At 42.2% G+C, this 25134-nt stretch overlaps 2 protein-coding genes across 3 annotated transcripts in view; one reads left to right on the forward strand and one right to left on the reverse strand.

Annotated features, from left to right (window-relative positions):
- Positions 1–5904, reverse strand: part of NT5DC1 (5'-nucleotidase domain containing 1) — a 150230-nt gene extending 144326 nt beyond the window's left edge. The window contains exon 1 of one of the 2 annotated variants that reach the window (XM_017869926.1): positions 5406–5904. In XM_017869926.1, the coding sequence (XP_017725415.1) occupies positions 5406–5498 (93 nt within the window). In that variant the 5' untranslated portion in view covers positions 5499–5904. The remainder of the gene's footprint in view (positions 1–5405) is intronic. The other variant, XM_017869924.1, reaches the window with a different exon arrangement.
- Positions 5905–8148: 2244 nt separating this feature from the next.
- Positions 8149–25134, forward strand: part of FRK (fyn related Src family tyrosine kinase) — a 163110-nt gene continuing 146124 nt past the window's right edge. The window contains exon 1 of the mRNA XM_017869921.1: positions 8149–8345. The gene's annotated coding sequence lies outside the window, so the exon portion shown is untranslated. The remainder of the gene's footprint in view (positions 8346–25134) is intronic.

Raw genomic sequence — 25134 nt, forward strand, 5'->3', positions numbered from 1 at the left:
GGCTTGAGCCACCGCGCCCGGCCCCTTTGCCCACTTTTTGATGGGGTTGTTTTTTTCTTGTAAATTTGTTTGAGTTCTTTGTAGGTTCTGGATATTAGCCCTTTATCTGATGAGTAGATTGCAAAAATTTTCTCCCATTCTGTGGGTTGCCTGTTCACTCTAATGGTAGTTTCTTTTGCTGTGCAGAAGCTCTTTAGTTTAATTAGATCCCATTTGTCAATTTTGGTTTTTGTTGCCGTTGCTTTTGGTGTTTTAGACATGAAGTCCTCGACCATGCCTATGTCCTGAATGGTATTACCTAGGTTTTCTTCTAGGGTTTTACTCATTCTTAATGTCACAGACCTAAAACCCTAACGGAATTGCTGATGGGGGCAAGTAGGAGGAAGGAAATATCTGTAATTGTGAAGTTCTGCAGTTTAATTCTCCTTCACAAGCAATTTATCAACCCCTGCATGCCCCAGGTAGCTGTCCCGTTCAAAATTATACCATCGGCATACAATTATATAACCAAAGACAATTATTAACCCTACTCCTGATTTCTATTGGGTTGGAGATCATAATTTAAGACTTGACAAAGCTTTTTAAACTTATTTAATACATCACTAAGATAATAAATATGATGACCACTCTATCCATCCATCCTTGGTCCATTCTGGCCAGAAAAGCCCCAGGTTAGGGAAATCTCAGAGTGAAATACCTATGGGGACCAGGCAGGTGATCTAAACGAGTCATGATGCCTCTATCAGATGTAGGAAATCACTCTTGTTTCTCCACACACACATACACAAAAACCATTAAAAAAAAAAAAAAAAAAAAAAACCTAAAGAAAAAGGACAAAGAAAGCCTCTGGAAGCAAGTACAATAATTACAATAATAAATACTCTGCTGATTGCTGACAGATTTTATTTCTCAACAACAAAAAATGCTAGGTTTTTGAGTAAAATATCTGGTTTTTAAGTGCTGGCTAACTTTAAAAGAACTGTACATACCAAACAAAAAGTGCACAAAAGGTAGATGGCCCAACCTTGTTCTACCTCGAAATGTTCTTTGGCCAGTGTCAGGTACACTTGAGCCTGAGCAGAACAGAGGTCTGAGTCAACCTGCACAGTGTCCAAAAGGACACACTGAACAATCTGACCCTTCTTCTACAGATATTAACCCATGACAGGTTTTGATAACATGTCATACTCTTAGGGAGAAGATGGAGTCAGAGGAGTGGGGGAAATCTCTCCTGGGTGGTGAGATTTACACTGATACTTAGATGTAGCAGTTCGCTGGGTGAATGCAGAGGGAATGGGGGGTGACTCAGGTTCAGAAACTGAGGGACCTGCACACAGCTGGAGTAGCGGTATCAGGGTCTGAGTGTCAGGATATGAGCATGGAGAAAGCAAAGGCTCCTTGTCAAATGTCAAATTGAGTTGCTCCCTGTCATAAAGCTATTAAAATCACTACACAGGTACGTCATCCAGTGTAATGTGACCTTATCCAGGTCAACTGTTAATCGACCCACATTATGTTAACACTATATATCAACAGTTCTCAACCCTGATGGTGATTCAGAACCACAGGTGACGCTTCTTAAAACCACCCAGAGTTTCCAAGTGTACAGGGTAGAGAGGGCCCTCTCTGAAGCAGAGAACACTGAAAACCACTGACCTGCGTGTTTTACAGATTTTCATTTACTCATTAAAAGGAAAAAAAACAATAAAAAATACACTGAGTCACTCTGTGGTACAAAGTACTATGGACAATAAAAAGTCCACACCATGATCCTGCTTATAAGAAACCAGTGCTGCAGGGCTAACAGATGTGAAGTGCTTAGAGCAGAGCCTGGCACACCAGCAAATCCAATTTAAGTATTTGCTATTATTATGTCATATGTTGCTAAAAACAAAACAAAACAAAACAAAACAGAAAACAAAACAATGTCCTGACATGTGGCGCTCACCCATCTCCACGGTGTAAATATTCCCACCATGGCCTGTTTCAAGCCACCAACAGCAGTTTACCTGCTTGCACAATTCCTGAATAGTTAACAACCGGCTTTCACAAGCCCCTAAGAGTCAGCTATTGTACACCTTAGATTTGCCTCTGGTTGAGGCACTTCTGAGTTTCTCCAGTTATCCAAGTGATTAGTCTACGATATGGGCATGTGATTCTAAAACACTCGAAATCTCCTGGAACGAAGGAGCCCTTTCCATCAGAGATGCCAACAGGGACAGCCACAGTGTGTTCCTTACCTTGTGGAGGAGATTTTTATGTAACAGGAGAGAAGGGGGCCAATGGACAAGGAGAGAAGCAGAGAAAAGCAGTGTGAAGAAAAGCAGGGGCATCTGTACTCTGAAACCCCTGGTCTACGCAGAAGGCTTCTTGCAGTTTGTCCTGAGTCTCTCTAGAAACCTTCATGGCACAGGGCTCTCTAAGACATTCCTCTCCCAGCCTTAGCTGTCACCACCTCACAGTCTCTCAGAACTAATAATAATACATACTCTACAGCAGTTGCCAATTGGTACCCTGTAGTCCATATGCAGCCTACAAATTATGTTTGGTTCCCACTTAAGGTTGCCAGATAAAATTTAAAAATGCCTAGGTAAATGTGCCTTTCAAATAAACAACAAATACTTTTTTTTTGGTATAAGCATGTCCTATGCAATATTTGGGACCCTACTCTCCCACTCACACATTTACATTAACTGACTGGCATCAGACTTCTGAGTCTGCAACCTTAGGAGAAACCACGTGTCATCCTCTCTTCTACAATGCCTTTCCGAGGCCTCATGTGAATGCCTACAAAATTGAAAGGAAAGGCACTCGCAGCTCTCTATGATGCAGCCCCCACTGACTTCTCCACCATCTTCTCCTGAAACTTGCTACCTTTTGCTTGCACCAAGCAGTTCCTGGTGCTGTTGCTCACCTCGGGGTCCTGGCCTTTATTATAACTCCTATGGGTGAAGCACTCCTCTCTACCTCCTCACCTGCCAGCTCCAGGCATTCCCTCTGTGTTTTAGGGCACCATACAGACAGCAAGGTGGGAAGAAGCAGAAATCCACAGCCAGACTATCTTGCTTGGTTGCCCTGGATACACTTTCTTTCTGTGCCTCATTGCTCGATGCTCTCTTAACAGTGGCTGTGGTGATAATATCTACCTCACAGGGACGTTGTAAGGATTAAATCCATTCATAAAAGCAGCATGCTTATTAGAATTATGGCTGTATCATATTCTGTTATTAAAATACCAATTATCTATTCAGTCTATTTATTGAGCCCAGTATGTGCCCAGCACTAAGCTCGGCACATAGAACACACAAGAAACTGTCACAGATACTGATGGAGCTCTAGGGGAAGTCCAACAAGTAAACAGGAAGTGTTAACATCATGTCGTATGTGCTCTGAGGAAGGAAGGGTTTTGTGGAAAACTGAAGGTGGGCTTAGAGTGGAAGGGCAAACTTTAGAGGGCCAAAAAGGCTTCCTAAGGGGAACCATGTTTAAGATGAGGCCTGATGGGATGAAGAGCTTTTGTGCAGAGCAAAGAGGTCCTCCAGGCACTGGCAGTGTGCAGCAAGACCCAGGTCATACTACCCACTGCAGGGGACCAAGACTAACTCTTCAGCATTTTTGCCTACTGCGTGAGGCTGCCTGGAGGCCTGCGTGTTGATCTCTGTATCCTCAGCTCTAGCATGGTGCTCAGCACACTGTGGGACTTAAAAAAAGATTTTCCACACCAAACATGATCCAAAACTCAATAGGTTACCGTTTTCAAGCTTTAAACATCACTATTCTCCAGGTTTGCAGCTAAAAAAACTCTTGTCTTTCAGAATCTTATATTCTGAAATTTTATGATCACCTATGGACAACACTAGCTCTAATATGACAGTGGTTTAAAAATATTCCCTCCAAATGAAGGTAACTAAAGAGGAGACACACAAAACTGTGATTCAGGAAGGATTTAAAAGGCACAGAGGGAAGGAACACATGTATCAAAGACCTAGGGGAAGCAGTGGCCAAAGAATCAAGCAGTAAAAAAGCCTTCTTAATTCTCATTGTGACTAAAGAAACCAGACCTGGAAGGTAAGAAAGCAGGAAAGTGTAACAGCAGAAAAAGGACATATAAAAAAAAAAATTAGCATCTGGGCATAGAAAACACACAATAAATTCCGGCAGCCACTCTTTTTTGACCTTTAACGTGTACCTGAACTAGCGGGTGCAAGGACATCACCATAAAGGGGCACAGCCCAGGCTGGATGTCTGCACCAGTGATCTAGAGTTCTAGCCATAAACTGAGGTTTCCAAATGGTTTGGGTGGTAACCATAAAAGCAAACACTTGTCTTTGCCAAGGTGCTATTCTAAGCATTATACATCTCTTACTCATTTAATCCTTGCAACCATCTTGTGAGGTAAATCCAATTATTAGCTCCATTTTACAGACGGGGAAACTGAGAAGCAGCACAGGTTAAGTAACTTGCTCAAAGTCACAGAGCTAGTAACAGTGGAGCTGGTGTCCTATGTTAGGCAGTCTGGCTGAGGAGTCCTCGCTTTCACTATTGTACTCATAACCAGCTCTTTTTCTGTCTGGATGCTTAGATCGTGGACTAAAAAAAAATCTGGTAACTTTTCAAAATTAGTTTCCTTGGGAATTGGGAAACCAAAGGAATAGTGGAGGGAGGGCAACTAATTTCAGAGTACAGGTCTGGAAGCATGCATACTCCATGTCCCCCTCCCTCTGGGCACAGTGAGGACCTAAACTTTGCAAGCTGTTGGTAGGACTGGAATGTATTCAAAGTGCAGGGAGCACGCAGTCGATGCGCAATAAATATTTATTTTCTTCTCTTGACAGGAGGTAAAATGAGGGCTAAGATCTTAATGACTTCTCAACTAGTGTTCCGTCCAATACACTACGCTATATACTACGCACCTCTCCCAGATTGCAGTTTAAACACTGATGGATGGTTGATCGTGCAAATTGAAAAATGCAGCCAAGAAAAATGCAAGTCCCAAATCAAGTGGCTGTGTCCACAATCAGCTTGTGTCCAGAAAGACATGCAGAGAAGTTCCACAACATGGGATCTTCAAGGACAGCCCCAGTGCTCCTGACCCCGCCCCTCCTCTGTCCTAGAAACCAATTCCCCAGCACGATCTTGCGCAGTTTGCCCCTCCTTCGTTCTTCCCTACCCTTCTCAACATTAGCTAATGGCTGAGCTAAATGTGCCGGTCCCCAGGGCACTAGCGCCGAGCGGAGGCTGCACACTTCCGCCCCGTCTCGCCGCTGGAGGCCGCGCTCTGCGGAAAGACTCGGCCGCCGCAGGCCCCCGACAGCGCCCGCCGCTGCCCAAGCCTGGAGGAAACTCAAGCCCCAGCCGCCATGGAGGTTGCGCGCAGTGCGCCCCGGGGAGCCCGCGCCACTCACCGGGGCGCTCTCGGGCAGGTTGTAGCGACACAGAGTGTGGTCCAGGTCGAATCCGACCACGTCGCAGGCGGCCAGGGAGAACTGCTGAGCCATGGCTGCGCGGGGAGCACCGAGGAGCCCCTCGGCCGGGGAGGGTGCAAGGAGCTGGCGGGCGGGACGCTGCGGGACAGGACCGGGTCGGACGCCGCAGGGCGGGGCTGCGGCTGTCAGGGCATCGGCGCGGCAGCCTCTCCCGCCTCCCGCGCCCTGCAGCACCGCCCCTGGATACGCTTAGCCCCCGCCCCTCGCGGGGCCGGCGTCCTGCGCCGCCCTCCGGAGTCAGGTAGTCAGCTCGCGTCCTCCTGATACCCCAGCGCCGGCGACCTCGATCTGTCCCGCAAGCTGGGAACCCAGAAGGCAATAGGGGTCCAGGAGCGGTGCCGCTGCTGCACAGCTGAGACCTGTAGGCACTTAGCCCTTCCTACCACAAAATTAACCGGACTCGCCATCGCCTTCAGGGCGCCTCGGAAACCAGGAGATCCTGAGGTTAGGCCTGACCTTTTACCCCTGTGTGCGGAATAGTGTAAGATCATGGAAAAAATTCATCCTCTAATATCCCTCTGACCCAGTTAGCCTGCAATTTGGAAGGTCTTTTCGCCCACGTGATCTTTGATAGTGGTTTAAACCAAAAACTTTGTATTCCTTGGTTTCCTAAGTGTAAAATGAAAGAGAGACCTTTCACCATTTCATACCCTGGAGTGCGTTAGAAAATAAATGTATCAGACATCGTGAAGAACCATTCTGCAAGATGATACTGGTTATGGAAACCAATATTGGTTATTACTTGATCATCCTATTTTGTTATTGTAATGAAGAATTTTCTATGAAAGGACATCAGACACTTCACAGAAATATAGAGTATGCTACAGAAAAAGAAAACTTTTGTAAACCGGGTTTAAGGTTTATAGAGCACAAAATTATTTGAGTGACATTTGCTCAATTCTCTCAAAAACTGTATAACTACTACCATTTTAGATGCAGAGAAAGTTAATCCATTACATACAATGTATGCCTTAGGGCATTTAATTCTCTTCCGGATTTCCTGATGTGAAGGACTAGCACTTTGAGATCTTTATTACATAGTGCTCATTTTAAAAAGAAAATACAAATCTATTATGTTTATATTGCTTCAGTTTTAAATTTAAAGGAACAGTGTGTCTAATGGGACAAATCAATAGTCGTGACATAATGAAAATATAATTAAGAACTGCATTTAACCCTTTCAAATAATAATCCTTTTGAGGCTAATAGACCAGAGGATTAATTTAGTGCAATAGTGTAATTGAGTAGGAGGACACTTATTATACCTAGTAGACCCACTTGAATAAAATTTATAACTTGTTCCATTATAATACTTAAAAGCCCCAAACAAATCTCTCTGGAATAGGGAAAGTAAAGAATCTTCGGCCGGGCGCGGTGGCTCAAGCCTGTAATCCCAGCACTTTGGGAGGCCGAGACGGGCGGATCACGAGGTCAGGAGATCGAGACCATCCTGGCGAAAACGGTGAAACCCCGTCTCTACTAAAAAATACAAAAAAAACTAGCCGGGCGAGGTGGCGGGGGCCTGTAGTCCCAGCTACTCGGGAGGCTGGGGCAGGAGAATGGCGTAAACCCAGGAGGCGGAGCTTGCAGTGAGCTGAGATCCGGCCACTGCACTCCAGCCTGGGCGACAGAGCGAGACTCCGTCTCAAAAAAAAAAAAAAAAGAATCTTCAAGAAGATTGAGCTGTTCACTGATGAGTCCAACAACCATGTCTTCAATGTCTGTGAACCAAAAGAGAAAAGGCTGGATTGTTGGAGGAGCTGGAAAAAGCTTGTTGGCCCTGGAGCATTGACCTTGGCATTCTTCTCTGCCCCTTGCAATAGAGCGCTACCAAAGTCAAACTTCCAGGTAGATGCCACGTTGAAGGGCACATGTGTCCTTGGGGAATATCTTGTTTCATGTGGGAGTAGGCGCTTTAGGTGCTTTAGGGACTTCCCTTAGTAATACAAATGTAATAGTACATTCATTTTAAGAGGGAAGAATAGAAAAGGATTGTTTTTTGTTGACTTAGCCAAAACTTGTCCTTACAAAACCTCTTGAGTGTGCTGACTTGTGAACAGGAAATTGGGTGTGAAGGGAGAGAGGGAACCAGGGCACTCTTAAAGAGGAAAAGACCCCTGGGTGTATAGCCAAGTGGTCCTGGGACTGAATCTGGTCTTTACATGCACATCAACAATCTTATGTATTTGCTAAATAACAAATTATATATATTCTGCATGTTTACACAAACAGTTCTTGTGCTAGAGAGTCCACATCATTTAAACTTTGTGGGAGAATTTTGCAAATGATCCAATCCTAGAGGCTTGTATTCTTTCTTGAGCCCCACTCACCTTTCCTTTCTACCTCAAACCTCAGTCTGACTTTTCCAGAGATACAGGGGATGGTTCCCTTCTCTTCTCCCATTCCCTATATAACCCTGAGTTTAAATACAAACACACAGTTTAATGGTTTGATAAGGCTTATTTCCAGATAAGGATATTTCATTTTCCCTGCATATTAAACTTCTATCACATTTACTGATAAAATGCCAAGCTCTTGTATTATCAACTACAAGTTCAGTCTTCTACTCAGATACCAATTAATTTCTGTTTCTTTGAGTATCATGGACTGAATTTTGTCCCCCACTCATTCATGTGTTGCAGACCTAACCCACCATGTGTCTGTATTTGACATAGGGCCTTTAAGGAAGTAATTAATGTTAAATAAGGTCATAAGGGTGGAGCCCTAATCCAACAAGATTAACGTTCTTGTAAGAGGAGGAAGAGACACCAGCGTCTGCAGGCACAGAAGGCCATGTGAGGAGCCACAAAACCACGGCTGTCTGCCTGGCATCATGCCAAGGTAGGCAGATCGCTTGAGGTAAGGAGTTCAAGACCAGCTTGGGCAACATAGTGAGACCCGTCTCTACAAAAAATACAAAAATTAGCAGGGTGTGGTGGCAGGCACCTATAGTCCCAGCTATTCTAGGGTCTGGGGTGGGAGGATCGCTGGAACCTGGGAGGAGGAGGTTGCAGTGGGCTGGGATCAGGCCTTCGCACTCCAGCCTGGGTGACAGAGTGAGAACCTGTCTAAAAAAAACTGTCTGAAGCCAAGGAGAGTGGCTTCACCAGAAACCAACCCTCACAGCACCTTGATCTTGGACTTTCAGCCTCCAGAACTGTGAGAATAATTTTTTGTTGTCTAAACCACCCATTGTGTAGTATTCTGTTAAGGCAGGCTGAGCCAACTAAGGCAGTTAATAAGGATAGTTGAATCAGTGTTGTGATAAATGTAGGAAATATTTGCCATTTGAAAGATCTGTAAAGGACATGAACTTGGGTTTATGTTATTTGTTGACTTCTTAAAGTTGGGTGCTTTTGCTTATGTGTAACATTAATACCATGCTGTGAAGTTTTAGAAGTTTTAGTTTTTTTTTGTTTTCAGTATTTCATGTACTGTTTTTTCTTATACTTGTAAGTCATGTAATAATTAAGAAATATTCAGAAATAGGAAGTTATGTTACAACTGATTTTCTAGAATTGAATTTCGTTATTACAATGAACCTGCTTTTAATTGAGGTGGTACTATAATTTAGCAGTTTTAACCTTAGGTGTGACTTGTAATTAGCTAGCTTAAGCTTTAGACTCCCTAATATCTCACTAACTGATCTTTTGTGAATTTATAATACTGTATTTTAACATCTATATTGTAAATGTGATTTGCCAAACATTTTGGGGAAGGAGGGAAATGGCCTGTTTCTTTTTTCATTGGTTTAAAATATGCTTTTCTAAATATTTCTAATTAAATATTGTATGTTCAACTTTTTGTATAACCTAAGCCAATCTACATATCTTCTGTGGCACATATAGTTTCTTTAAGGGGTAAGAAAAAAGTTCATTTACTAAATTGGAAAAAAATAGGAAAATATAAATTTCTAAAATAAAACTCTATGGCACTTAAATATTAAGCCATTTAGCTACATAGAACCAAATACTTGTTTGTAATATTGTGCTGAGGCCTTTAGATGGCAGTAGTTCTGCATAAGGAATATTTTTCATTTTTTTAGTAATCTTAAAATCTTTACATTTCTTAATAAAACATACTTCATTTTCTACTCTCTTGATTTCCTACTCTGCTCTTACCACAAGAAAAAGAAGCCTACTTAGAAATTTCACTGTGTTTTGTGTGTGTGTGAATTTATTTTTTGATGATAGAGAGGGAGGATGTAATGGGACAAAGTCCTTTTATGTCCGGAGTTGGTCCTTTCCAGTGGGTTCTTGGTCTCACTGACTTCAAGAATGAAGCCACGGACCTTCGCGGTTAAGTGTTACAGCTCTTAAAGGTGGCACTGACCCAAAGAGTGAGCAGAAGCAAGATTTATTGTGAAGAGTGAAAGAACAAAGCTTCCACAGCATGGAATGGCACCCAAGTGGGTTGCTGCTGCTGGCTGGGTTGGCCAGCTTTTATTGCTTTATTTGTCCCCGCATGTGTCCTGCTGATTGGTCCATTTTACAGAGTGCTGATTGGTCCATTTTATAGAGTGCTGATTGGTCCATTTTACAGAGTGCTGATTGGTCCATTTTATAGAGTGCTGATTGTTGTATTTACAATCCCTTAGCTAGACACAGAGTGCTGATTGGTGCGTTTTTACAGAGTGCGCATTGGTGCATTTATAAGCCTTTAGCTAGACACAGAGTGCTGATTGGTGCATTTACAATCCTTTAGCTAGACACAGAGAACTGATTGGTGTGTTTTTACAGAGGACTGATTGGTGGATTTACAATCCTTTAGTTAGACACAGAGTGCTGATTGGTACATTTACAATCCTTTAGCTAGACACAAAAAAAATCTCCAAGTCCCCACTTGACCCAGGAAGTCCAGCTGGCTTCANGAGAACTGATTGGTGTGTTTTACAGAGGACTGATTGGTGGATTTACAATCCTTTAGTTAGACACAGAGTGCTGATTGGTACATTTACAATCCTTTAGCTAGACACAAAAAAAATCTCCAAGTCCCCACTTGACCCAGGAAGTCCAGCTGGCTTCACCTCTCAATCTCCCCTCTAAACAGGACACTCCAACTGCTGTTGGGAATTGGACGATGACTGTTCTAGCTACTTCCTGCTGGATAGGGGCGAAGAAGGGGCCCTGCAGTTGTAGTGTCCTCCAGAGGGGAACTTTTTAGGCCAGTCAAAGGACCAGCAGGTTGGTATAGGGGTCCTCAGTAGAAGTTGTTAGTTGAGCTCATTTGGGGTTCCATTTGTAAGACCATCTGTAGCTTGATGGCCTTGATCCTAGAGGAAACAAATTTGACAAGGAGGTTAAAAATAAAGGGCCCGGAGGCGAGTAATACCAAGATGGCTGTCACGGCACCTAGAAAGGGGAGAAGTCATGTCACCTAATTCCAGAGGTTGGTATAAGAGTTTGAAAGGCGTTGTCTGATTTCAGAAGCCTTTTCCTGTAAATTCTGGGCGGCATCTCGTATTATCCCTGACTGGTTAGTGTAAAAACAACACTCTTCCCCTAAGAAGCTGGAAAGTCCTCCTTTCTCAGTAGTGAGGAGGTCTAGGCCTTGGCGGTTTTGGAGAGTCTCTGCTGCCAAAGAGGCTATTTGGGATTGTAGTTACTATCCTTACTGGATATATTTTGTTATTTCTTGCAAACTGTCTGAGAGATCCTTTGAGAGTGTGTGGTAGTAGGATCATGAAGTAGATAAACCTGCTATTCCACTTCCTGTAGCAGTGTCCATTTCTAACCCTATAAGTAGGGGTATTAGTTGTATGGCCCTGCGCTAATGGGCTTGAGCTTTGAGGGGCACTGATAGGGTCTGATTTCTGTAAGATTAGAAGTTAGGATAATACATGTTACACTGTTAACTTTTAGCATACTTTACTTTTGTTGAAAACCTTGCGAGTTTGGGATTTTAATTTTTCTTTGCTAGTAATAAAACCTTTTTCAGTCCATATTAACTTAGAATTGGTATAGATGGCTCCTTCCTGATTCTGTAAGTACTTTAAGGTTTGGCTGTGTGCAAACAACTTGCAAGTTTGAGCAGACCAATTATTGGGCAATTTTCCTAACTCTGCTTCTAGAAGAGTTCCTTATCACTTAGTGAATACCCATTGTGTCTTTGTCCCTTACTTGCCTAGTAGGAACCATCTATCATCCTGTCCTGAAGGGAGTTCCTCCTAGGTCTGGTGGGACCTTTGTATGATAATTAAGATTTAGATCCCCTGTTAGGAAACCTGCTGGGTTAAGGATTTTTGATAGGAAGACTATGGGTTGTCAGTGGCCTCAGTATTTTCGGGCTATGACCTTGTTTACACTGACAGCAAGGTGGTATTGGAGTGTTATAGGGTTACAGAGAAGAACTTCAATTATCAATTATAGGTTTTAAATTTACCCTGACTTTTAAAGGAATAGGGTACACTGTTTTTTCTTTACTACTTCCATCTCTCTTTCTTTCTCTTTGACTTCTTCTTTGTCTCTCTCTTTCTCTCTTTCTTATTCCCTCTTTGTCTCTTCCTCTCTCTCTTTGACTTTCTGTCTCTCTCTGTCTCTCTGACTCCCTCTTTGTCTCTTCCTCTCTCTTATTCTCTCTCTCTGACTTTCTGTCTCTTTCTCTCTTTCCTTTCTTCTGGTCTTTCCCTGCCTCTGCCAGCTGCTTATGCTGCTGTTCTCCCCTTTCCTTCCCCTTTTGATGGCTTCGGCAGTGTAAGACTGCCACCTCTTTAGATTTTTGCACTGCGTGCAATAACTCCGTGGTTTCCTTGTGATATGTAATGGGAGTTTCCCCAAAGGTTAGGAACTCCCTTTTTTCCATATTGCAGTATGAGCACGTAGGATTAGATAAGCATACTTACTATCTGTAGCAAAGTCTCCCAATTACAACTGAGGAGGTGGGAGAAATACCTGGTTACAGGCCATCCCAGGATTCCTCAACTGGTAACAGACCTTACAGGAGATTAACGCTGAGAAAGCCACATCAGTATCCAGGAGGAAGTCAATTTCATGGCCCTTAATGGTTAAATGTACCCGGGGCTCAGTGAGGGTGATGACATGAGCTGGTGCTTGCTCCGGGCACCCTCAGTCCTGTTGTTGGATCATCTTGTTGGGGGATTCTGGCCCAGAGAACCTTTGTCCTCTGGGGCTGTGCGCCTTCCAGTGATTGCCTCGGCATAGTGGACATGGGCAAGGGGGCAGCTTGTTTCTTGTTGGACAATATTTTTAAGGTGTACTTGCAAACCACACTGGTAACAAGCCCTACTGGGTGATGGCCTGCTCCATTTTCTGTCCTCTCAGAACCACCAAGGTTTGTTTGTCTGAGGGCCATGACTAAGGCTGCAGCCTTTCTCTTATCTCACTTTTCCTTTTCAGCCTGTTCCTCTTGGTCCCTATTATAGAACACTGAGGTTGCCAGGTTTAATAATGCCTCCATTTTGTTCAGAGCCCAGGGCTCACTTTTGGAACTTTCTATTGATATCTGTGGCTGATTGGGTAATAAACTTATTTTTTAGGATCAATTGAACCTCAAGTGGGTCAGGTGACAGGGTAGTATATTTTCTTAAGGCCTCCCGTAGCCGCTTGAGAAAGGCAGAAGGATTTTTTTCCTTTCCCTGAGTTATGGTGGACATCATTGAATAATTCCTTTTTCCTAATTCTCCTTAGTCCTTCTAGAACACAGGTCAACAGATGTTTGCAACTCCAGTCCCCATGATCTGAGTCAAGGTCCCAGTGGGGATCTATCCTGGAGACGGTTTGCTGACTGGTAGGGAATTTGTCCCTTTTTTCGGCTGTCATTCTATCATTTACTTGACTAAGATACAAGGTATTTCCAAACTCTCAGGCTGCAGCTAAAGCCGCATTATTTTCACTAAAGGCCAGCATTTGATTTAACAATAGCATGACATCTCTCCAAGTGAGATCAAAGGTTTGCCCTAGACCCTGTAGGACATCTGTGTACCTATCAGGATCATCTGAAAACTTCCCCAGGTCTACCTTGATCTGCTTTAAATCAGAGAAGGAGAAAGGGACATGTGCCCAGGTTGGGCCAAATTCCCCTCCCCCTACAGCTTGAAGGGGACATAACCGATAGCCTGGGCAGTTTTGTGGTCCCTTGGAGATTTCTTTGCTTGTTTCCTTCTGGGCAGGGGAGATTAGAGGAGGCTTATCATTAACAGGAAGGGGAGCTATAGGGAGGCTAGGATATGGGGGTAAACTGAGAGGTCCTCCTGTGGGATGTAAATTGCAAGCTTTGCATAGTTGTGGATTCACCTTCAATGAAAAGAAAACTTGGACATAAGGTATTTCACTCCATTTGCCTTCCCTATTACAGAAAAGGTCAAGCTGCAGGATAGTATTGTAATTTATACCTCCCTCAGGTGGCCATTTTTCCCCATCAGAGAGAGAATATTAGGGCCAGGCCATAGTGCAGAAAAAAATGAGCCACCTCTTTTTCAGGGTTTGTGGGTCAAATTGGTCCCAATGGCTTAGGATGCATTTCAAGGATGAGCCTGTTGATGCCTGAGAGTTTCCCGTCTGAAAGAAAAAACCACCCACAGTTTTGGTTTGTTTGTCCCCCCCACCCACTGCCAAAGAACCCGCAATGGTCCCCAGACCCTGCTGATTCAGAATAGTTGTTCTCACCAACGCAGCAGCAGAAACCCCTCTTGCTCAAGAACCTGCAGTGGTCCTTGGACCCTGCTGATTGGAATAGTTGCACTCACCGACGCAGCAGCAGAAACACTAGTTTTCCTCCTGCACCACAAGGAGGATCGAGGAAGGTCAGATTTAGTGGCCCTTACCAATGCATTCTCGAAAACCTGCACCCTTGTCTGTCCTCATAGACCACAAAGAGGACCGAGAAAAATCAGATTTAGTGGCCCTTACCAACACATTCTCAAAAACCTGTTAGAGTCCTAAGCATTCTCCTGTTAGTATTGGGACCTTACCACTGTCCTATAAAGATATTATGCCCCCAAAATGAAGTGGAGGGCCATACCCTGAGGGAGGGAAGGGATCTCCACAGTTGGAAGAGTGATGCCTTTTGTTCTCACTTCTCACCATTTGGATAGGAAGGATATCATTTCTGAGGCTCCGCATATCCTAGCTTCAGGAATAGCTTTTATTAGGCCTTCTAGTCTGAGGAGGGATCCTAAAATTCCAGATAGTCCTGCCCCCCTGCCCCCTGCCGACAGGGCTTTGGGCAAAAAGTATGTCTCTGATTCGTAAGCCCAGGTGCCTAAAGAAGGTAACAGAGTCCTGAAGTTTATACTAGAAATCATTTTGCTGGTAGAAGCTAGAAAAGCACCAGAGACAGGGAGTGGTTTTTAGAAGTGGGACTAGCCTCAGAGAAGAGAGGCAAGAGGTGAGAGAAAGTTTGTCTGACGAGCATTAGGACCCAGGAGGGGAGGGTCAGGATAGATAGGATAGATGGGCGAGTCTCACTTGGGTGATGTGACTTTGAGAGTTTCGCACATGGCTACAGGGTCAACCAACTTTTTGTCCGGACCCTGGAGCTGAATGGCTTTCCTCTCTGTCGACGCTTGGCTCAGCCCAGAAGTACAGGAAAAGTGGAAGCTGGTTCCAGGCAAACCAACACTCCCAACTCCAAAGAGTTGGGGTTTGCTAGAGAGCCCTTTCCCAGAAAGCCTGACACCTGTGTCTTTAGTTTGACAGCCACGCTAGTCTCTTTTAACTGGCCAACAATTACCTAGTGTTTAGCCCCTGAATTCTAAGGAAAAATAGGACAGAATAGCAAATGAAAGGGATCCAATGGTACTCACTGCTTGGCGACAGGCGATAGTCCCTTTGTGGTTGCCAAAATGTGTCTGGAGTTGATTCCTTCCAGTGGGTTCTTGGTCTCACTGACTTCAAGAATGAAGCCACAGACCTTCGTGGTGTAACAGCTCTTAAAGGTGGCACAGACCCAAAGATTGAGCAGAAGCAAGATTTATTGTGAAGAGTGAAAGAACAAAGCTTCCACACCATGGAAGGGAACCCAAGTGGGTTGCCACTGCTGGCTAGGGTGGCCAGCTTTTATTCCTTTATTTGTCCTTGCCCATATCCTGCTGATTGGTTGATTTTACAGAGCACTGATTGGTCCATTTTACAGAGTGCTGATTAGTGCATTTACAATCCTTTAGCTAGACACAGAGCGCTGATTGGTGCATTTTTACAGAGTGCTGATTGGTGCATTTGCAATCCTTTAGCTAGATGCAGAGTGCTGATTGGTGTGTTTTTACAGAGTGCTGATAGGTGCATTTACAATCCTTTAGTTAGACACAGAGTACTGATTGGTACATTTACAATCCTTTAGCTATACACAAAAAATCTCCAAGTCCCCACTTGACCCAGGAAGTCCAGCTGGCTTCACCTCTCACTTTTGTAGGAAACTTCTTATAAAGTTGTATCTAGATTTAAAAAAAAGTTTAAAATATGAAATGAGTTCCTCTTGGATAAATATTAAGTGGCAGGATTACAATTTAAAAAAAATCTCAAATGGTAGAGCAATGAATTGAAATTTAATTAAATGTTAAGTTTTGCTTTAAGGTTCAAATAATCAACTTTAATGATATTTGATAGGGAGTATTGATTTGCCAGCAGCCGAGATGGAAATACAATATGGATAAACTCAAGGTAAGCTCAGCTAGTTCCAGGTTAAACTTAATGTCTCTTTGACTGTCACTTTATAATACCTCTCTTTGACTTTGACTGTTCTTTTGGGGGTGTGGGGCTTCTAAATTGCAGAAGGGCTAACACACTGTTGAGAGGTCTGGAGAGAGGATTCTGATCCTTGGTTAATGGAATCCATATACATGGCTTTTCCTGGACTAGACCATCGCTGGTGATTTTGGGTTGCCTCTGGACTCATTGTCTGTAACCACCACTGCTGCATAAATTCTAAAATGCTTCAGTTACAGTGTTGTCCAAAACATGTTTAGTTTTGACTCAAACCATGAGACAATTTCAGACCTGCCTCTCCACACTCAGCCAACCTCTATACTTATCTTGCAATCACAGGAAACCTTTGGGTTTGGAACCACAGAAAAAGAAGATGTATGTACTATGATGCGGGAAGGTGAGGTCACTACCTCAGACTCTGTCTCTAGATGTGACCTACTGTTCCTATTCTAATCACTGTCCCATATCATCACAGGACACTCTGCAAAACTGTTTTCTCTCAGAATTCCAAATGCGAATCAGGACCTAGTTTTCTCTGCTTTGGGATCCCCAAGCTCATGTTGGGGGTGCTGTTGTTTCCCATGGAAGGGATTTAACCTTGCAGTGGGACAGAGTGTAGGACCAGTGACAAGGCTCATTATCATGCTCTTCATCCTGTTTATCTGAGACTAACATTCACAGACAAAATACAAAATGCCCAATTAAATTTCAATGCCCAAAATATTGTGGAACTTCCTAATACTAAAACATTATTTGTTTATCTGAAATTCAAATTTATCTGAAATTCAAATTTAAATTGATATTCTGTATTTTTATTTGCTAAATCTGGCATTGTGAGACAGAGACTCTGTATTCTTTTGAAACAAACTTCTTGAAAACCTTTTTGTAATTAGTATTTTTTTCCTTGAGAGGGAAAATCAGATGTGCCTTGGGGTTTGTTATAGGCTGAAAAATGTCCATCCAAAAGTCATATTTTAAAGCTCTAACCCTCAATATTTCAGAACGTAATTATACTTGGTGATACGGCCTTTGAAGAGGTGATTAAGTTAACATGAGGCTTTAAGGTGGGCCCAGATTCAATCTGTCTGTTGTCCTTATAAGAAGAGAAAATTAGACATGTAAACATACAGCAGGGATGCACAATCAAAGAGTATGTGAGGACACAGCGAGAAGGCAGCCATCTACAAGACAAAAAAGGCCTCAGAAGAAACCAAGCCTTCTGATACCTTGGTCTTGGACTTCCAGCCTCCAGAACTGTAAGAAATACATGTCCTTTGTTCAAGCTACCCAATCTGTGGCATTTTGTTATGGCAGCCCTAGCAAACTAATACAGCATTCAAGACTATTTCTTTACTATTAGAGTCTAGAGTTCATTTTTGGAAACAAAACCAAGAATTGTCTCTCTTTTCTGCTCTAGAAGATCTTCCTTTAAGGGCTGGGCTCAGAAAACTATTGCTGCTTTCTGAGTGGGAGGAAATTTGAAGCAAAGATATCTCAGTCAATATCTTAATGTTATGCAGCATGGGCAAAATCTACAAGCAAAGGTATAATGGAAGCATTTAAGCCAAGCTTTCCTGTCTAGGGATTGGTGTCTCTGAGGGATTATTGGAAATGTGTGAGATAGTTTTGGAGTGTGGTCAGCATTTTGATGGTAATAGCAGTATAAATAATATGTAAGAAGACTGGAATGGTTCTTACACTCATGTCTGTCCTTTCCTCTTTTGCCTCATGTATCGATTCCAATTTTTCAAATATCTAGGTGAGTTAAATTTTTCATTCTTTAAGGGTATTCCAAATATGAACATATTTCAGGAATCCCTTATAAGCTGTGATCCAGTCAATGTGGGGCTCCCCATGGCTCAGTCTTAAGTGCATAACTTCTTCGTCTTCAGACCTCTTGGGCACCTTTCAGTCAGTTAACTCAGAAAGTGTTTACTTTCATGACTTAACTGACTGAAGGCATCCAAGGAGAGCTAATCATATTAAAAGACCAATCAGTCATTCATTCATAAATTATTACAGAATTTGTCAGACATAGTCCCTGGCTTTGCTTGCTCTGAGCACCAGAATCACATCTGCAATATTAGCTAGACTTGAGAAATTGAACTACGATAATACATAAGAAGAAACCTTGAACTGGGGATGTTAAGAAGGTACTAAATATTTTAGCTGCAAGTGACATAGCATGTATCACATACTCTGTAGTGAACAATTATATGTGTGTACATGTGCAACAAAATAGAAATGTTATTTGGTGAGATTGTGACATTTGTTTTCAACTTCCTTGCCCTTAAGAAATCAGAGGAAAGCTTTTTGTGGTAAGAGAATGCTCTTAGGTCTGGCTTTCTCTTCTTCCAGGGTTAGCTTGTTTTATAGTTCTTGTCCTACACCATTGTGCACTGAGGTATTGAGTTCTCATGTCTGTTTTTTTATTACTATTTGCAGAAAATTTATAATTTCTCAAAAGTTACTTTACTGCCTCTTTCTCATGGATGGGTTGCCCTAAAAGCAGAGCCCGTGACAAGGACTTAGCTGCAGGTGGTATATTAGGAGATGATCCCAGGAATAAAGAGTAAAGTAATGGAGAGTGAGCCAGTAACAATACCAAAAAGCAACATCAAGATCACTGTTGTAGGCAACAGTGGTTCAATTCTGCTGGCATGTCCCATGAAGCACAGAGGATCCTTCCTGAAATTGTCCACTGGAAGGAGGAGAGGCTGAGTGTTTACCCTCTGGCTCCTGTTGTCATGATTGAGGGTTATCCACTTGTTCAGGCCATGTTTGCACTTGGGCTCCTATGGCCTCAGGGAAGGCCACTGGGCACAAAGGAGAAAGATCTTGCAGAGCTCTGTTGAGGTGGGTCATTGCTAGTGTGCCATAAGTCTGTACTTACATGAAAATGAGTATGTATAAGCTGTGGTTGAAATCAAAAGTGGGCTAAGGGGATGTGAAACAGGGTACCAGTGTCATCTGCTACAGTGGCCATTCTTGTAAAAGCTCATTCACTTCAGTATAGTCCACAAAATTTATTCCAATCTATAGGAATTAGTCTGGGAATGGTGTCTCCATCTGTTGGCCAGTCTGTCTCTAACCCCCTGTTCCTTCTGTATCTTCTCTTTCTGTTCCATCTGTGGGCTACTCTGTGTGTTCTCTGCCCCAAGGAAAAGTAATACAACTCAGTGGAAATTACCATAAATAGTTTAGTGCTTTCCAAACGTGTTCATGTCATGACTCACCTAGAAAACGGTCAAGTTTATTTAGCATGCTGGAACACACAGAAAAAGCTGGTCCAGGTAGGTGGGGCAGCCTAGGCTTTGGGCTTACTCTAGGGTGCAGAGGGCAGGGCTGATCAGTATCGTAGCATAAATATAACCTGGTATGCGTTGAGCACATTGGTTGAAATATTTTATTGAATCAACTTCTATTTTTTTCTTTTTAAATGCTAGTAAACTCTTGGCTTCTTACTTCTCAGTGCAGTTTAGCAAATGTTTATTGAGAATGCACTGTGTGCTAGGCACTACATTAACTACCATAAAAATATAGACAAAGTAGTGCCTTGTCTAGAGGGGCCTGCAGTTTAGAGAAAGAGATGACACATAATCTGATAACTCAAATAAAACACTGTATGTACAATAAAGAGGAGAGGTTAGTTTGGCAAGGCATCTTTCATTCATGCTGTGCGCTCTGCTCAAAATATTTTTTCCCCCTTGATTTCCTGATTTCCATTCCCATGCAGGATATCTCCCACATTACCTTCAGAAACGACATCAAGTATTTTGTCTAGCTGCAGGAACCTGAAGTTATCTTTACAACTTTTTGTTGTATTATAACCTGTTTTCATGTCAGTCTTCTCCTCCAGCTCTAAGTTATTTCAGATGGAGACTTTGTCTTGTTCATTTTTGTGTCTCAGTGCCTAGCACACAACCTGGCACATAATGTCCATTGAATGAATGAATGAATTCCCATTTATTCATTTCTATCTTTTCAGTTGTGAAGTTATCAATGGCTGCAAAGAAGCTTTTACTCAGAGGCTGGAGGCACCCATATTTCACTGAAACTCTGAATCCCATGTCCCTAGTAATCAATTAATCAGGATCCACATTTCACTGATTTAGAATAAAGATTTTAGTTGCTTGGAGCCAATGTCAGGAAGTGTTCTGACAACCATTAATTTTTAGTTCTGTCAAATACCGGTATCAGTGCATGAGCTACTACCTTTAATTTGACCTTTGGTAGACCATTGCCCACACCAAGAACTGACATGCAGACTATATAAATAATTACAGCATAAAGACAGCCTAAGCTAACTTTTTAGCAAACTGAGAATGAGCTTACCTAGCAGCACTTACTTTTTAAATAGTACATCACATAGAAAAAATACTTATTTCAGGAACTTAGGTTTATGAATTTTATCATGAGATTCACAGTGTTCCCTTAGTTCCTATTAATAGATTTTATCTATATTGAGATAATACTACCTACTAAATTATTTTCATTGTGACTTTTGACTGTTGGAAAATAGTGCTTTTGTCTCCTGCAACTTGTTTTCAAGCTGTATTTTAAAATGTCATTTGGAAATACAAAAAATTAGCCAGGTGTGGTGGCGGGAACCTATAGTCCCAGCTACTGGGGAGGCTGAGACAGGAGAATGGCGTGAACCCGGGAGGCAGAGCTTGCAGTGAGCCGAGATCAAGCCACTGCACTCCAGCCTGGGTGACAGTGTGAGACTCTGTCTCAAAAAAAAAAAAAAGTCATATGGACATACAAACAGTAATGAGAATGGCTGAATAAATGCTGCTTACAGCTTACAGTGGAAGTATCAATATATGCATAATTTATTGTTACTACTATTCTCTTCTGGAAATTAGCCAGGTAATTGTTATATAAACAAAAACGTGTCCATTTTATTTCTTCCTTTTCATCTCAAAATCTGAGAGTACCCCAAGGAGAATACAAAAGTGCTACAGAATCTCTGTGTTCATATGTATCCTTCTCTATCCCATCTCTCCCTCTCTGTGGCACGCACACACACACACACACACACACACACTCACAGCCTGTGCATGTGGTGCATGTGGTGATGGGGAGATATGTCAGTGGGTAGAGGAATAGAAAACATTCTTGAGCTCCTTCTAATGTGTCAGACATTGTATTAAGAACAGCAGATAATTGCCTCACTGATCGTAACAGCATGGAAGTAAGTAAGTGCATACTCATTTTACAAATATAATTCAAATTCCAATCTTTGTGACAAGAAGTTCAACACTTTTGCTTTCTTACTTGAACATTTTCTTTAGACTAAGTCATTTATGCATAATACATACGTGTTATGAAACAATGAAAAAGAGAAGCAAATATATTCAAAGTGAAAATCTTCTTTCATTACTTCACACATTTATCATCATTCTTCTTCCCAGAAGTAACTGCTGATAGCAGTTGAGTGAATGTCCTTAAAGACCTATTCCAACACGCAAAATGCAGACATATATGCGGTATGTACCAGCCTATCCTAGTCATCCCTCAACTCCCCACACTTCCCATTTCCTTAAGATTTTAGCTCCTACCTCATTGTAATTTTTTCCATCCTACTTATTTCTTAATTTTTAATGATTCTAATACTCTAGCCTCTCAATTCCTTTAACTTCTATGATGTTCTTGTCACCCACACAAACTCAACCACACTTTCACACATCCTTCATAATCTCAAAAGCAGACATACCACTCTCTTAACCACCCCCTTCTATCTTTCCCGCTCATGTTCTCAAGTATCCTACTCCAACAATCCTTAGAGGCCACTGGTATCTAAAATCTAATGATCCCCACTTCCTTTTCACTGTGTCCTTCGCTGCCATTATCTTCTCACTTCTTTTTGCAAAGCTATGAATATTCATAGAGAATCATTATAATAACTTCATTGATATATCCTAATTTGATATTCTTCTCTCACCTCTTTGTATTCCTAGAAAAAAATCACAATCAAAAATAGGCATTATTGTTCCTTTCCCTGTATCCATGCCCCTTACAATACAACTTTGCAACTCTTCTCATCAAGGCATAGAATCTGTTTCTCTCAATCTTAAATATGGTCTAGCTTTGTGACCTGTTTTGGCCAATAACATCAAGTGAAAAGTGACATCTTGCCAGTTCTGAGTCTGAGTCACAAGAGGCCATGAGGGATTCCACAGTATTTTGGGAACTCTGCCACTGCTATTTGAATAAGGCTGAACTAGACTGCTGGGAGATGATTATCACAGTCACTCCAGTCATCACAGCCTGTAATCACTGATCTGCCAGACATGTGAGCAAAGCCACCTGAAAACACTCAGTCCCAAGCTGACCTGTGAACCGACTACAGACCATGAATGAGTCCAGTCTGGACCATGCCTGGTCCAGATCAACATGACTACCCAACTGACCATAGACTCCTGAGTAATAATAAATACTGTTTTAAACCACCAAGTTTTGGGGTTACTTGTGTAGCAATACTTATACACATTGGTTATCTTCTTTTGGTTAACAGAGATATAGGTTTGACTCTTTTCGCTCTCTGCATTCACAATTGAGCAACTGATCCTGCCTAAAGAAAATATATGCAACCATTCGATGAGTACTTAATGCTACTGGGTAATCATATTTTATTGCCTTGGTGCATTTGCAGTGCTGGTATCCTAACAATTATTTCATATTTTTCCTTTCATCAAACTGCTACCACCTTCAACCTCATCTTCACTCTCAGATATTGACCAAACTTTTATTTTTCTGGGAATATATAAGCAGTCAAAAAAGCTTCCTTAGGGCCAAGCACTATAGCTGACGCCTGTAATCCCAGTGCTTTGGGAGGCCAAGGTGGGACAATCACTTGAGTCTAGGAATTTGAGACCAGCCTGGACAACATAATGAGACCTCATCTATCCAAAAAACAAAAACAAAAATTAGCTGGGCATGGTGGCTCCCACATACTCAGGAGGCTGACATGGGAGGATCACTTGAGCCCAGTAGTTTGAGTTTGCAGTAAACTATGATTGTTACTATAGGCAGTGGTTTTTTTTTTTTTTTTTTTTTTTTTTTAGGCAGAGTTTCACTCTTGTTTGCCCAGGCTGGAGTGCAATGGCACGATCACGGCTCACCGCAACCTCCGCCTCCCAGGTTCAAGCGATTCTCCTGCCTCAGCCTCCCTAGTAGCTGGGATTATAGGCATGTGCCACCACGCCCGGCCAATTTTGTATTTTTAGTGGAGACAGGGTTTCTCCATGTTGGTCAGGCTGGTCTCGAACTCCCAACCTCAGGTGATCTGCCTGCCTCCGCCTTCCAAAGTGCTGGGATTACAGGCGTGAGCCACCGCGCCCGGGGGCAGTGGTTCTTATCTTGTGGTTCCTAGCAGTAAGTACCTGGGAACTTGTCAGAAACAAATCCTTGGGTCCCACTTGAGAAACACTGAACCAGAAACTCTGGGGGTCGGGCCCAACAATCTGTACTTTAATAAAACCTCTAGGTGATTCCGATGTACATTAGAGTTTGAGAATCACTGCTATAAATTATCTGCATTTTTAGGTAAAGCCAACCCTTCACTTAGGCTCTAGACTTATGCATCCTCTCAAAAATATTGCTCCCCCCAACCAATGATATTTTAATTTCCACTAAATAATTCTCATCATCATAAATATGCTGTTAATTTTCTCATCTTAAAACAAAACAAAGCTTTTTTTTTTTCATACAAACTTGCTTCTCTGCTCCCCTTTGATGAAAACTGATTGAAATAGTTGTTTCGTCTCACTGTTTGCAATCTCTTTTTGCTCCCATTCTCTCTTAAGCACATGAAGGTGGACTTTGCCCTTCAATATTCCACGAAAACTGTAGGGTCACTGATGTTATTTATTTGTTAAATCCAATGGTCAATCCTCAGTATTATTTTATTTTATTTTACCCATGACTGTCATTTGACAGAGTTGATCTCTCCCTCCTCGGTAAACACCTTTGTGTTTATAGGAACCTTACTCCTTCTTCACTGGCTGCTCCTTCTCAGTCTCCTTTGCTGGTTCTTCCTCATCTTCTTGATGTCTAAACTTCTGCGTTCCTTGAACTTCCTGATCTTCTTGATATTTTGATGGTTCCTCATCTTATTGATGTCTAAACATCTGTGTTCCTTTCCCTCCCCTTCCTTCTGCCTCCTATTTTCTCTTCTTTAAATCTGATCTGATGACTTAAAATATATATCTATACTTTGAAAACTCCTACATTTTTATTCCTTGCCTTGACCTCTCTCATGATATTTGGGTTTATAGATCTAGTTGTCCAATTGACATCTCCATTTGGAGATCTCATAGACCTGTTAAGCTCAACTGTCTAAAAGTGACCTCCTAATTTTTCCTCCAAAACCTGCTGTACCCATAGACTTTCCCAAGCTAGTTAATAGAAACTCTGTTTTTTCCAGTTTGTCAGGCAAAAATGCTTGGAGCCATTCTTGATTCCTTTCTTGCTCTTACATCTCACAGCAAATTCATGATCAAATGCTGCACTTCCACTTTAAACATATACCCAGAATCTAGCCATTTCTAACCACCTTCACTGCTACCACCTGGATCCAAGTCACCACCATCTCCAGCCTGGAATATTGCAATAGCCCCTAATTGGTCCTCCTACGTCTACCCTCATGCCTCTCCATCCCAATTCTGTCCTCAATCCAAGGCAGAGAGCTTCTTTAAGCATAAAATAGATTTTCACTTCTGTTTATATCCTTCCAATGACTTTTAGCCTCACTCAGAATAGAGTCTAAGGTCATCCTGGTGCAGCAAGGTGTACACTGTCAGGTCTCTGCTACCCTTTCTTATCTCTTACTATGTCTTTGCTCTCACTCTGCTACAATCAAACCAGCCTTCTTTCTATTCCTTAAATATGCAGTACAAGCTCCCACTTCACAGATCTTTCAGCAGTTTATCACTCGGCCTAGAATGCTTTTTTCCTAGATATCTGTGTAACTTCCTTATATT

Source organism: Rhinopithecus bieti, unplaced genomic scaffold, assembly GCF_001698545.2.
Source record: "Rhinopithecus bieti isolate Rb0 unplaced genomic scaffold, ASM169854v2 scaffold_4829, whole genome shotgun sequence".
NCBI classification, from domain to species: domain Eukaryota; kingdom Metazoa; phylum Chordata; class Mammalia; order Primates; family Cercopithecidae; genus Rhinopithecus; species Rhinopithecus bieti.